This window comes from Lynx rufus, unplaced genomic scaffold (genome assembly GCF_022079265.1).
Source record: "Lynx rufus isolate CCGP_SWC_20201006 ecotype Redwood Valley unplaced genomic scaffold, mLynRuf1.p SCAF_14, whole genome shotgun sequence".
In the NCBI taxonomy this organism is placed as follows: domain Eukaryota; kingdom Metazoa; phylum Chordata; class Mammalia; order Carnivora; family Felidae; genus Lynx; species Lynx rufus.
In genome coordinates this window covers 6835271-6849388 of record NW_025814828.1, presented here as the reverse complement: position 1 = coordinate 6849388, position 14118 = coordinate 6835271, and the positions used below count along the sequence as shown (strand labels likewise).

The window sequence follows — 14118 nt, the reverse complement described above, 5'->3', positions numbered from 1 at the left end:
CTAAATTCCCTTACCGCCTACAGCCCAGTGACAAGTCCTTGAAACCGGCAGAGTGACGTCCCTCTAGGAGCTCAGCTGCCTCCGCGATGACACTTTGCTGGGGGCAAAAGAGAACCTTGGCTTAACGTTGTTGTCCGTTGTCCCAACCTCGAGGATCCTGAAGTCTACTTCCTTTACGTGGACTGCCCCAGGATGCATGCTGGCAATCAGGCTCCAAGCTTGTGCCCCGTCCCCTCATATGCATCTGAAGGGTCTCAGGACCGAGCATTTATTAAACGGTAGTAAATGGTGTTTCCCTAGCAACAGCTAGCCCCTCAAGGTCCTGGAAACCTTGCTTCCAGAATTCCTTAGAGACTTACTCTATCCCTGAACCCCTCCCAACCTGAGGGTAGATAATGAGTTGCCCAGAAGGACCCCAATGCAGCTCTTTCCGCCCACGGGTCCTGTCCCCATGCTTTAATAAAATCGGCTTTTTGCACCAAAGACGTCTTCCAGAATTCTTTCTTGGCCTTCAGTTCCAGACGCCACAAGCCCCCCATGACCCCAAAACGTCATCAATTCTAGGACCAAATCACCTTCTTTTACCTTCAACAAAAATGTATCTCCATTCCTTGTATCTTCCTTACACCTCTCCTACTTTTCTACATACAGAGTCGCTTCCCTTCTTTCCATCTGTCTTCACTATGTTTAACAGAAGAATTTTAATGCTTAGAAACCTTAATCTCCAGGCAAAACTAACTAGTAACCAATCGTGAACTGTTACAGCAGAATTCAGCAGATGGCAAATTCATCAATCGATGAAGCACAAGGCATGTTTTCCAACAGACCCAAATATCCTTGGTTTCATGTGATGAGAAGTCAAAAGCTCAAACTTATGTTTAGCAGTCAATGCTTTAGCACTTTATCTCATTTCGAAAAGACCTAGATGTCTAATGAATCCAATTTCAATTTCTCATCCAAGCAAACATTTTAAAGTTTCAGGTTACCAAAGCCTTTGAAAGCTATCTTAACAATTACCCGCGAAAGCTTCGAGACCGAATTAACCATCACTTTAAGTCACCTTTTTGCTAGCAAATTGCAAGGGAGATGACATTAGCTTATCTGCCCTTTAGGAAACCTAGATAGAATAAAACGTTTTATATTTAATGCTGATAACTCTATTTTTTTTTAATTTTTTTAACGTTTATTTATTTTTGAGACAGAGAGAGACACAGCATGAACGGGGGAGGGGCAGAGAGAGAGGGAGACACAGAATCGGAAGCAGGCTCCAGGCTCTGAGCCATCAGCCCAGAGCCCGACACGGGGCTCGAACTCGCGGACCGCGAGATCGTGACCTGAGCCGAAGTCGGACGCTCAACCGACTGAGCCACCCAGGCGCCCCTGATAACTCTATTTTTAATTGGACCAACAAACTTCAATGAGTTTAAATACCGAATTATGTTTCACTTGCATCAGCTTAAAAGACAGTCGATTTGTTCCCCGTTGTCAGTGCTTACCTGAGACACTGGTGGGGAGATCCGAAGTGGGTGCTGACACGAGGGTGGGAGGAGGAGCCGATGGTGCCTCAGGCCCTCAGGACGGTAGGCAGGCCACACCCCAAGTGGTGCAGAAACAGGAGGAGGGGGCGGGAAGCGAAAGAGGTGTTGGCCCAGCAGGCGGGCTGGGGGCCGGTAAAAGTCCAGAGGACAGAGAAGGAGGTCTCCCGGTCTTAAACTCCATCAGCTCAGACAGGTGAGCTGGTGCAGGTTTTTCCCGCCAACAGGTGGAAATAGGCAGTCCTTGTCAAGCCAGAGAAGACAGGGAATTTCCCTGAAACAAAGGGGGTTTCCGCAGCTGCTTGGGAATATTCCTTAAAAGCCCTTTCCCGAAGGTAAACTAACCACAGTTGCCACCATTTATAGCCATTAACCCGAGAAATGAATGAAGGTCCTTCAGAAGGTCTTGAAACTCATTTTCCCCCCTTTTCTTCTCCTCTTCTCCCCCAGGGCAGACCCTGCCATGGTGATCCCTTGGCCTTTTGCATCTAAAGTCTTTAGGACCCATGGGCTTGCTCTCTGTTGAGCCTGGAGGCAGAAGGGGGTCACCACTAAATTTTCACCAAAGCCAATCTAGCCACTTTCCCCTGTGACCAACAGGTGGCAAATGTGCCACTGTGTTCGTGGTCACGGTATCTCTTCTGTGAGGGGGGTGGGTTGGGCAACCCTTCCTCATAAGCATGTCGTCTGCGAGCTTCCATTTTCCAAGTAACCCGTGGTTTTGATCCACTTAAATTACACAAATCCACTTTCAAAGCCCCTGTATGTAAAGTTGGCCTTAATTAGACCTATTACAGGGGGAGATTTCACTGGGGGGAATGTGATGTTTACCGAGGAACCACTTTACAAGCCATTCTTGTAGTTGCATGGAGAATACGTGGGACTCTGTCCAAGGCCAGCCCTGAAGGTCTGAATGGGACTCAGACGTGCCATCCAGCTCCTTTCAAAGACTTGGGAAGGGAGCCAGGAACTCTTTAACTAAATGCAAAAGGGTGTGATTTCCTCCCAGTTCCCAAAGCTTGAGAGCTAAGGGTGTTATGCAAATAATAGTCGGCGGAGAAAGGAGATTTCCTAAAGAATGCTATTAAAATTTTACAAAATCTCCATCAGAGAGGAGGAAGAATCTGTTGCCCACAAATCTGGCCACAAAGCCTAAAGGAAGTGTCTGTTTAACATTCTAGCGGAGCACCCAGCCCACTTGGGTCCACAGGCGATGATTTTGGAACACGTATTTAAATAGCTGATAGACTGGGATGCCCGGGTGGCTCAGTAGGTTAAGCGTCCGACTTTGGCTCAGGTCATGATCTCACGTGGCTCATGAGTTCGAGCCCCACATCGGGCTGGGACAGCTCAGAGCCTGGAGCCTGCTTCAGATTCTTCGTCCCTCTCTCGCTCTGCCCCTCCCCCACTCATGCTCGCTCTCTCTCTCTCTCTCTCTCTGAAGAATAAAGAAACATTAAAAAATTTAAGTAGCTGATAGACTTTTGTCACAGTGGGGAAATTTTTTCAAACACTATGCTCTCAAACAAATAAATGTTCTTTGAAAAGAAAGACATTCCAGGTTAGCCTTTTGATTTCTCTCTTGTGAACTCAGTATGACCCTCAGTCTGTCACTCTAGATTCAAGTGTGTCTGAGTTTTACCCATTAAGACCTTATCTTTTAGTCATTTATTTCGTTTGAGGCCATTTACGCATCTGAAGGGCTGTGAATAGCGTGAGCAATCACGCAGCACAAGTGGGAGGTGTGTGTCTTGTATACACCATATCCTCAAAGCTCTCAGTGAAATGTGTTGATGTCACCTCTCATGTGAAAGACACCCAGTGAATGTTGGGGAAAGAATTCATCAGTGAGTGAGCTCAAGGTGTTGTCTCTCTTCTAGGCTGGCCTCCAGGATGATTTCAGAATGTAATCAAATAGGGCATTAGGAGGACTTAGGAGTTACCCTGGGAGCTGACTGGACCACCTACGAAGTTGGGGAGAAAAAGGCATTCCACAGTCCACGAAGGGCATACCTAATTGCGTGGAGGTGCTGGGAGTAGTTATTTAAATTTGTATCAACAAGAGGCACCTGGGTGGCTCAGTTAGGCATCTGACTCTCGATTTCACATCAGGTCATGATCTCACGGTTCATGAGTTCGAGCCCTGTGTTGGGCTCTTTGCTGACAGTGTGGAGCCTGCTCGAAATCCTCTTTCTCTCTCTCTCAGAAATAAGTAGATAAACTTAAAAAAAAAACCAACAACCTAGATATATCTGGGCATCTGGGTGGCTCAGTTGGTTAAGCGTCCGACTTTGGCTCAGGTCATGATCTCGCGGTTCATGAGTTCAAGCCCTGCGTGGGGCTCTGCACTGAAGGTATGCAGCCTGCTTGGGATCCTCTCTCCCTCTCTCTGTCTCTGCCCCTCCCTGCTTGCATTCTCTCCGTCTCTCTCTCTCTCTCTCTCAAAATTAATAAACCACAAAAGCATGTATGAGACAATTAGGGGAATTTGAACATTGACTACACATTTGTTTCCATTAGGAAAGTATTAACTTTTTTTTGGTGTGATAATGACAGTGTGGTTATGTTATGAAAAAGGAGTCCTTATCTTTTAGAGATGTGTTTTGAAGTATTCATCAATAAAATGATACACTGCCAGGGATTTATTACAAAATGATCCAAGACTGGGGTTGGTGAGAGTCGGTGAGGATAGGGATGAAACACTATAGGGCACCTAATGAGAATTCTTGAAGCTGAGAAAATCGCTGGTCTACTTTTGAAGGCATTGGAAAATTTCCACAATAAAAACACGGAAACAGTCTCATGAGTTCAGACTCCAGAGTTGAGTTTATACTCTCATGAGAAAAAGACAAAAATGAAAACTAACAGTGAAAGCAATTTTAAAATGCCATCGGTCAACACCAAGGTAATTAAGGACTTCCTCCCCCTTATTCTAGCAATTTCACAATTAAAGGGAAAAAATGAAGCCTTTACCTTGCCTTTTGTGTCTGAGCTGAATTGTAGAGAACCCAAATAGCCACACTTGATGAGAGAAAGCCCTTCTTTACCAAAGCATTCTAGTTAATAAATCTGACAAAAATGTTCACATGAGAAAGTCACCACTCGTAATCCTTAGTGCAATCATCGATTCGCACAAGGACCATCAAAAGGTGGAAGCCGGACCATCAAAAGGTGGAAGCCGGATGAAATTTACGAGAGGGTTTGGGTTTTCCCCTTCTGGATCCACCCATCAACATTAGCATCACTAAAAAGGTAAATAACCATTTACCACCTGCTACAATGCACTCAGTCTAAGTAGGGCTTCGCCTTTGACATCCTCTTCCACAAACGGCTGACCTGGAATCTAATGAAGCCTTGAGATGTGACAGGTTTCATGGGAGGACAACAGACCCACTTTCTTAGGCAAATCAAAATTAAGAAAAGGAAAAAAAGGCAAGGGTGCCTGGCTGGTTCAGTCAGTGTAGCCTGTGACTCTGGATCTTGGGGTGTTGAGTTCGAGCCCCACGTTCCATGTACAGATTACTTGAAAATAAAATCTTACAAGAACAATAGGTGGAGTGGGCGCCGAAGGGGAAGTACTTTAGTTTGAGATTTAAGAGACAGAGTGCGCATCTTGTGTGGAAGAAATAAAATTGTAGAATTATTTTGGAGATATGTAACAATTCTGATTAAATATTTCATGATCACAAGGGATAACTGTTCAATTTTTTAAGGCACAGAATGATTATGCAAGGAGATGTCCATCTTTTAGGTAGTGTGTAGGGATGAAGGGACATGATATCTGGGGTTTGCTTTAAAATACTCTGGAGGGGGGGGCACCTGGGTGGCTCGGTCGGTTGGGCGTCCGACTTTGGCTCGGGTCATGATCTCACGGTTTGTGGGTTCGAGCCCCGCGTCGGACTCTGTGCTGACGGCTCGGAGCCTGGAGCCTGCTTCGGATTCTGTGTCTCCCTCTCTCTCTGACCCTCCCCGGTTCATCCTCTGTCTCTCTCTGTCTCAAAAATAAATAAACATTAAAAAAAAAAAAAGAAAGAAAGTAAAATACTCTGGAGGGGGGCCTGGGTGGTTCAGTCGGTTAGGCGTCCAACTCTTGATTTCGGCTCAGGTCACGATCTCCCGGTTGGTGGGTTCGAGCCCCGAGTCAGGCTCTGTGCTGACGGTGTGGAGACTGCTTGGGATTCTCTCTCTCTCCTCTCTCTCTGGCCCTCCCCTGTTCACATGCTCTCTCTCTCTCAAAATAAATTAATAAACAACAACAACAACAAAACCAACTTGAAAAAAAGGGACATGTGAGAATCACAGAAAATCTTATGTCCATACACTAGGTTTATAGTATAGATTATTCATTCGACAATAATTGAAATTCAGACTCAGTAAGACCAACCGACAGGTGGGGAAGATTTTTTTTAAGTGAAATTTTCTTTTAATGAACCCAAGACGTAGAAAATAGCAGATGGAAATAGTTGGCTACTTTCTGCCCACAACTACCCTTGGCATGGTCTAGAATCGTTGGAAATATTTGATAGGGCATCCTGCTAGAACTCGTCACAAATGCTTGGTAACCTTGAATTTGGAAAGCCAATGCAACCAAGAGTTTACATTTCTGAAGTTTGAGGCTGCACTTGGCGAGCCATGGGGCACCTGTAAAAGAGGAAAATTAATCCGCTGGACAGCATCATGATGGCACTCAGGCTTGCCACCAGAACGGCACTGCCCAGCTCCTGGGTATTGGGCTTGAAGGGGAGAGAGAGAAACGGTGGGAAGGCAATACCCTCTTCATTCATCACGGAGTGGTAATTCCAGATCACAGGGATCAAGACACAGAGGCCAGCAGCTATGTCCAGAATTCCTGAGACGAGTGGACCGAAGGTGGCATTCCTCTGAACACTTCCAACGCACACATTTTTAAGTGCAAAGATGGTGGAGACTCTCCCCATGAGACCTAGGATGCTGGCGACCAACAGGAGATTTTGACAAATACGAATATCCAAAGGGATGTCAGTATCCTCTTGGGTGTAATGGTAACACAATGTAGATTGGTTGGCGTTGGAGGCATGGTGGTAAATGCACACCTTCCACATTCCCACACAGACCACTCCGGAGTGAGAGAGAGAGGTGTTCCCTATGTGCCACACTCGCCACTCCACGAGGCCCATGGAAGTGATGGTGAGGATCCATCCTAGGGTGGCTAGGGCGAAGCCTGCCGATTGGCAGCTGTTGGCACTCTGCGGCAAGGCCATGGAAACTGCGTACTGGGCGTCTGCAAACAAATACAGAGCGTCATGAGGGTGGGGCTCCTGGGCTTGGAAGAGTGACCTCCCCACCCCCCACCGTGTGGTAAGCGGTGTTATATTTGAGACGGGAGCCCTGCTGGCGGGAGCCCAGACTGAGTGCACTTTGGGAAGGGCCGTTTGGCTTAAAATGGACAGACTTTCACACAGGCAGTTCCATTTCTAGGCATTTGCCTAAAGAAATCATTAAGACTGGGCACCGCTATTTAGCCGTATGCTATGCATAGTATTGAGAAATGGGAAACAAGTTCAGGTCTAACAATGGGGCTCAGTCAAATAATTCACGCTACATCCGTGAAATGGAGCCACGCGCCGTGAAACACATAACAGGGATCGAACAAGGTGTACTCTTTTGTGCTCGGCTCTGTTCATTTTGTAGAGTGTTTTCAAGTTTCATCCCCGTTGTAGCATGTGTGAGTAGTTTCTTTTGATTGCTGAGTCCTATTCAATTGGACAAATGTGTATTCTTCCATCGGTTTTGGAGATTCGGGTTGGCTCCAAGTTTGGGCTATTATGGGGCTGCTCTAAACATTTCTACGTAACACTTTGTACGGGCCTACTTTCCCGTTTCTCTCGTGCAGGTCCCTCGGAGTGGGACGAGTGGGGTGTACGATACGTGGATGTTGAACTTTTCAGAAAGCGCCCAACCGTTTCCCCAAGTGGCTATACCGTTTCCCCAAGTGGCTACACCATTCTGCCTTCCCACCAGCAAGGCATGAAGGCTCCAGTTCCTCCACCTCCTTTCTAACATTTCACAGGTTTAGTCTTCAAGATTACATCCGTTCTTGTTCCCGTTCAAACATAACCAAAAGGAAGATGTCGACCACGGATCGAGCCCAAACGGGAACTTACGAAAGAGTACATAGAACGTCACCGTGCATATAGACACACCTGCAAGTCTCTATATGCTAAGTCAGTAAGAGACATTTTTCACTGGGTTAGCGTTGTTAAGGCTATTTGTATTGTGAAGAATCACGTCTATACAGAAAAGCACACAAAATCGAAGTGTACAGCTCGGTGAATTGGCACGGGGCAAATAACCCCGTCGGCACCACCTGGTGGAGGACAGATAACGGAATCACTTCCTTACTTGTCTTTACAGGGCTTTCCTTCAGCATGGGCCCCCAAAAGTGTTGCTTCAATTCTGCCTGGTTTTCAAAACGGGGATCCTGCAGTAGGCGTTCCTCTGTGCCTGGCTTCTTTCCCTCAACACTGTGTTTGTGACCTTGGATTGTGACTTGTTAAATGAGGTCTGGCTGTTCAAGCTTTTTAGGTACTTCTGGCATGAGCATGATTTTTTTTTTCTTTTTAATAAAAACTATACAAAAGGCTTCATTAAGCTTGTAAAGCAATGGAGGATTAATTAATTCTGGTACATAAGTACTCTGTAATAACTCGTATTTGCACCTCACTGTCCTCCCTGGAAGGAACCCCACACACGCTCGGGGATATTAGAGTATCTTCTGTGGGACTGTCCAGAAACTTAGCTTTTGCCAGAACCCTCAGCCGTTGCAAACATCCCCAAGACCACAACAGCACCCGCAAGCAGAAGTTGACAGAGGGCTTACTGCTTGGAAGGTCTGTAGGTTCAGAGCCACACAGGGCCTCCAGAAAAGTCACCCCTGCCCACCCCAACCCCTCAGAGTCCAATTTGCAAATCAAATCGAAGACCTATACCTTATGTGTGCACTGGGTCTGAGACTAGAAGAAATTCCCTCATAATTCACATTCCTTTTCTATTCTATTGTATTTTTTGAGAGAGTAGGGTAGGGGCGGAGAGACAGAGGGAGAGAGACAGAGAATCCCAAGCAGGTTCCTCACTGTCAGCGCAGAATTCCACATGGGGCTCGAACCCATGAACTGTGAGATCACGACCTGAGCCGAAGTCGCACGCTTAACCGACTGAGCCACCCAGGCGCCTCAATAATTCACATTCCTAGACTACTGTGTCATTTCTAAATGCAAACTCTGATAGTATAAATGGAGGCCTAAAGCAAGATCAAATGTAAGCTAAAAATGCCATCGTATGTACTTAATGACAGTATTGAGTATCCAGTCATTTTTAGAAATGAAAGAATCTTGGGGCGCCAGGGTGGCTCAGTCGGTTAAGCATCTGACTCTTGAGTTCAGGTCCCGATCTCACGGCTCGTGAGTTCAAGCCCCGCGTCGGGCTCCGTGCTGACAGCTCGGAGCCTGGAGCCTGCTTCGGATTCTGTGTATCCCTCTCTCTCTGCCCCTTCCCCGCCTGCACACTGTCTCCCCCTCTCTCTGCCCCTTCCCCGCCTGCACTCTGTCTCCCCCTCTCTCAAAAATAAATATTAAAAAAATTAAAAAAAAAAAAAGAATTAAACTGTACCCAGCGCTGATGGCCTGTAGAATCAGAACTTCCTAACCGAAACCCTAGAGTCTCTGTAACTTCTGCCATGTGGTCGTGAGGAACACGACAACATTCTTTTTCTCGGGTCAATGTTATCAAGCTCCATGACCTAATGGGAAAGGTGGAGAAATTGACATGTTTGTCTTTGGCTCCAGAGGAGAGCCACTTCCAGCCATTTTTCTGGAGGTACCAGCCACAGGGACTTGATAGCCCTTCGCCATCAGGCAGCTGGCATCCTCTCTCCTAACGGGCCACGCCCGACCCACAATGTGATGAGACCCAGGGGACTCTGAAGGATGCGGTTGCGATACTCTGGATCTCATCCCATCAGAGCCCCTGGCTCGCTTACTCACCGTTTACAAACCTACACGTACACTTACCTGACATTCTAAAACCCTTCAAGAAAATTGTGGAAGAATGGGGCCATTGTGCCACGGGAGCTAAGGGAAAGTATAGCCATTTTGCCTACCGTTTGCTAAAAGGAAGGCCCACCCAAGAGAAACAGAAAAGCAATGCTGTCCTCGTTAGCAATCGCTCCCCTCTCCCCTCCCCCGGCCCCTGGTCCTCCATGTTTACAGATGCGCCTCTTCTGGATATCTCACATAAACAGAGTCCTACAATATGTGGCCTTTAGGTCTGGCTGCTTCCACTCAGCATAATGTGCTAGGGGTTCACCCACGGATGTATCAGGACTCCATTCCTTCTCACGGCCTGGTAGTATTCCACTGTATCGACATACCTGTTTGTTTAGCAGGTGATGGACAGTTGGGTTCTTCTCCCTTCTGGGCCACTACGAATGATGCTACTGTGAACATTAACGTGTGAGTCTCTGCGTGGATGTGTCTTCATTTGGCTTCGGCAGGAGGGGAATTGCTGGGTCACAAGGTAACTCTACGTCTAACACGTTGAGGGACCGCCAAATTGTTTTCTTAAGTGGCGGCACCATTTGATAATCCCACCAGCAATGTAGAAGGGCTCGAATTTCTCCACCTTCTCGTAACCCTTGTTACTGCGTGTCTGTTTGGGTTTTGATTATTGTGTACATGGAAGCACGATGTATGCTCAGTGTAAAGGAACCTTGGTGACAAGGGGCACTTTGAAAGCGAGCCTAATGGTAGTTTTCTGGCCTCGTGAAGTTTAAGACACGACTCTTCTTACCAGTCTCTGGCTCGTAACCTGAATGTGATTTCCATCCCTTGCATTTAACAGAGCTTCGTGAACTCTGAAATGCTTTCCCCAAGACGGGAAACCTTCTGGTGGAGTGTTCAAGCAGGTGCTAGCTTCCCGTGTGCAACGTACACCTTATACTTGCCTGAGTTCTGATATGTCTTTGGTTCAGATTAGAAAGTCTCCCTTTTTAAAATTTTTTATTTGAGAGAGAGAGGGCACAAGTCGGCAAGGGGCAGAGAGAGAGAGAGAGAGAGAGAGACAGAGAGACAGAGAGAGACAGAGAGAATCCCAGGAGGGGCAGAGAGAGAGAGAAAGAGAGAAAGAGATAGAGAGAGAGACAGAGAGAGAGAGACCTTATACTTGCCTGAGTTCTGATATGTCTTTGGTTCAGATTAGAAAGTCTCCCTTTTTAAAATTTTTTATTTGAGAGAGAGAGGGCACAAGTCGGCAAGGGGCAGAGAGAGAGAGAGAGAGAGACAGAGAGACAGAGAGACAGAGAGAGACAGAGAGAATCCCAGGAGGGGCAGAGAGAGAGAGAAAGAGAGAAAGAGATAGAGAGAGAGACAGAGAGAGAGAGACCTTATACTTGCCTGAGTTCTGATATGTCTTTGGTTCAGATTAGAAAGTCTCCCTTTTTTTTTAAAAATTTTTTTTTTTTACGTTTATTTATTTTTGAGACAGAGAGAGACAGAGCATGAGCGGGGGAGGGGCAGAGAGAGAGGGAGACACAGAATCGGAAGCAGGCTCCAGGCTCTGAGCCATCGGCCCAGAGCCTGACGCGGGGCTCGAACTCACAGACCGCGAGATCGTGACCTGGCTGAAGTCGGACGCTTAACCGACTGCGCCACCCAGGCGCCCCAGAAAGTCTCCCTTTTTAAAATTTTTTATTTGAGAGAGAGAGGGCACAAGTCGGCAAGGGGCAGAGAGAGAGAGAGAGAGAGACAGAGAGACAGAGAGACAGAGAGAGACAGAGAGAATCCCAGGAGGGGCAGAGAGAGAGAGAAAGAGAGAAAGAGACAGAGAGAGAGACAGAGAGAGAGAGACCTTATACTTGCCTGAGTTCTGATATGTCTTTGGTTCAGATTAGAAAGTCTCCCTTTTTAAAATTTTTTATTTGAGAGAGAGAGGGCACAAGTCGGCAAGGGGCAGAGAGAGAGAGAGAGAGAGACAGAGAGACAGAGAGAGACAGAGAGAATCCCAGGAGGGGCAGAGAGAGAGAGAAAGAGAGAAAGAGACAGAGAGAGAGACAGAGAGAGAGAGACCTTATACTTGCCTGAGTTCTGATATGTCTTTGGTTCAGATTAGAAAGTCTCCCTTTTTAAAATTTTTTAATTGAGAGAGAGAGGGCACAAGTCGGCAAGGGGCAGAGAGAGAGAGAGAGAGAGAGAGAATCCCAGGAGGGGCAGAGAGAGAGAGAAAGAGAGAGACAGAGACAGAGAGAGAGAGAGAGAGAGAGAGAGAGAGAGAGAGAAAGCAGGGCTTCTTACCTGAAGCAGGGCTTGTGCTTACCTGGTGTGGGACTCCAACTCATGAACCGTGGGATCATGACCTGAGCTGGAGTCAGATGCTTCACGACTGAGCCACCCAGCCACCCAGAAAGTCTTCATTTCCAAGGGTAGAACGGATGCCATATGGCTGCCTTTCCCCAGAGATAGGCAGGTTATTTATTTTCACCAGCCAAGGAGACTAAATTTGAGGGCTACCCATGTTGGCTAATTGGAGAATATAAACGAGAAAAGAGGAAGTAGATTGTGTGGACCCATGTAGAGAAGCGGCCTCAGGAGAGGTGGGCCTGTGGATGTGTGAGACAGACTTGAAACGGGGCGACAAAACGCCAATAAAATACATAATAACCTCAAAAACCCCCGTGAGGTTGTCTCACGATGCCATTACAACCGTGTCACAATACAGAGGCTGCAGAATGAAGAGAGCCCTGAAGAGTTCTAAGCGGGATTACGCGGCCCGAGGGAAAGGGTCTGCCCCTTCCGCCTTCCTTAGTCTTCACCCCTGAGTGACACTGATGTGGTGCCACTCGAATCCGTGTCAGAAGAGTCCAGGACCGGGCATCAAAATGGGAAAGCAACGAACAGTCAATTAATCACGGACAGTGAGCAAAACAAACACTCGTGTGGCCAAGGAGTCCAACACAGACTCGGAAAGTTAAACGTGGAATTACCCCGTGATCCAGCAATCCCCCCTCTTGCTCCCTACCCAACGAAGAGACCGCAGATACCTGCACCCCCACGTTCATGTAGTGCCCTTCACGCTAAACCCAAATGTCTGTCCATGGACACGTGGATAGAAAACACGTGGTCTTGACACACCATGGAACATTTATCAGCCTTCAAGAGGAGGGAAGTTCTGACACTTGTTCCAACATGGATGAACCGTGAAGACCTTAGGCTGAAACAAGCCAGTCCCCAAGAGACAAATACTGTGACTCTACTTATATGCAGTCCCTAGAGTGGGCACCTTCACAGAGACAGAGAGTAGGACAGCGGTTGCCAGGGGCTGGGGAAGAAAGGAATGGGGCAGTTAGCGTTTAACAGGGACAAGGCTTCAGTTTGGGAAGCCGGAAACGTCCTGGAGATGGGACAGTGGTGTTGACCTAACATTTTAAACGTCCATTGGACTGTACACTTAACGCATGGTAAGATGATCAAGGTTATGTCCTATTTCACCACAGTAAGACACACACAACAAGGAAGGCCGAACCTCCACTGTCCAGTGACGCAGTCTCCGACGCAACGGAAGTCTGGGGAGGACGACGGCTAGCTACTGGGTCAGACGCGCAGAGCACAGGCTGTTCCTCTATCCAGCACAGCGTCCTCGCTTGTCCATGGCCGGCCCCCCGGCAGGGCAGACAGGAGCACTCAGCCACCGAGCGGGCAGACAGGAGCACTCAGCCACCGAGCGGGCAGACAGGAGCACTCAGCCACCGAGCGTGACTGGAGCTCAGTCTGAAGGCCCTCTCCTCTCCTCAGCCTTAAACTGTGAGCACATTCTGTCACCCATTGTCTGCGCCTTCCAAGTTCTCGGTTGCTAGGTCCCGGACTCCACGGCAACATCCGTCTTGTAACTGATCACCGCACCTCTTTGGTTTCTTTTCTGAAACATGTATTCTCTTTGCATATCGTTTTTTGGTTTTGTTTTGTTTTAGTTTTAGGGTTTTTTTGGGGGGGGGGGAGGGCGGGTAATGTTTACTAATGGACCATCAAAGTCCACTTTTAAGATGTATCTGATTCAGACCTGTCTCCTACTCATTTGCTCTCTTGTCCCCCAGAAATGGTATCTAACCCACACCATCAGGAAGTAATGACAATTTTTTTTTTTTTTTTTAAGCTATGGCAACACCAGGGCACCTGGGTGTCTCTGTTGGTTGAGTGTCTGACTTCAGCTCAGGACATGATCTCGCCATTCACGAGTTCAAGCCCTGCATCGGGCTCTGTGCCGACAGCTCAGAGCCTGGAGCCTGCTTCTGACTCTGTGTCTCCCTCTCTCTCTGCCCCTTCCCTGCTTGTGCTCTGTCTCTCTCTCAAAAAAGCATTAAAACAAAACTTTCCATGAAAGAAAAGCTATGGCAACATATATGTGTAGGTGTTAGCAGAAGTGGTACCCACAAGGGCGAGATTCAGTTGTGAAAGACCATGGACATTTGACATATTAGGAAAGATACCCTTAATTCATGGGAAAGGACCTCCTCCTAGTTGAGGCTTGGATTACAGGCTTGTTGACACACAGTCCA

General features: G+C 47.4%; 1 protein-coding gene across 1 annotated transcript; it reads right to left on the bottom strand.

Annotated features, from left to right (window-relative positions):
- Positions 1–6130: 6130 nt before the first annotated feature.
- Positions 6131–6775, bottom strand: CLDN34 (claudin 34). Its single transcript, XM_047076341.1, has one exon. It carries the CDS (start codon positions 6773–6775, stop codon positions 6131–6133), a length of 645 nt encoding a protein of 214 aa, XP_046932297.1.
- Positions 6776–14118: the final 7343 nt, after the last annotated feature.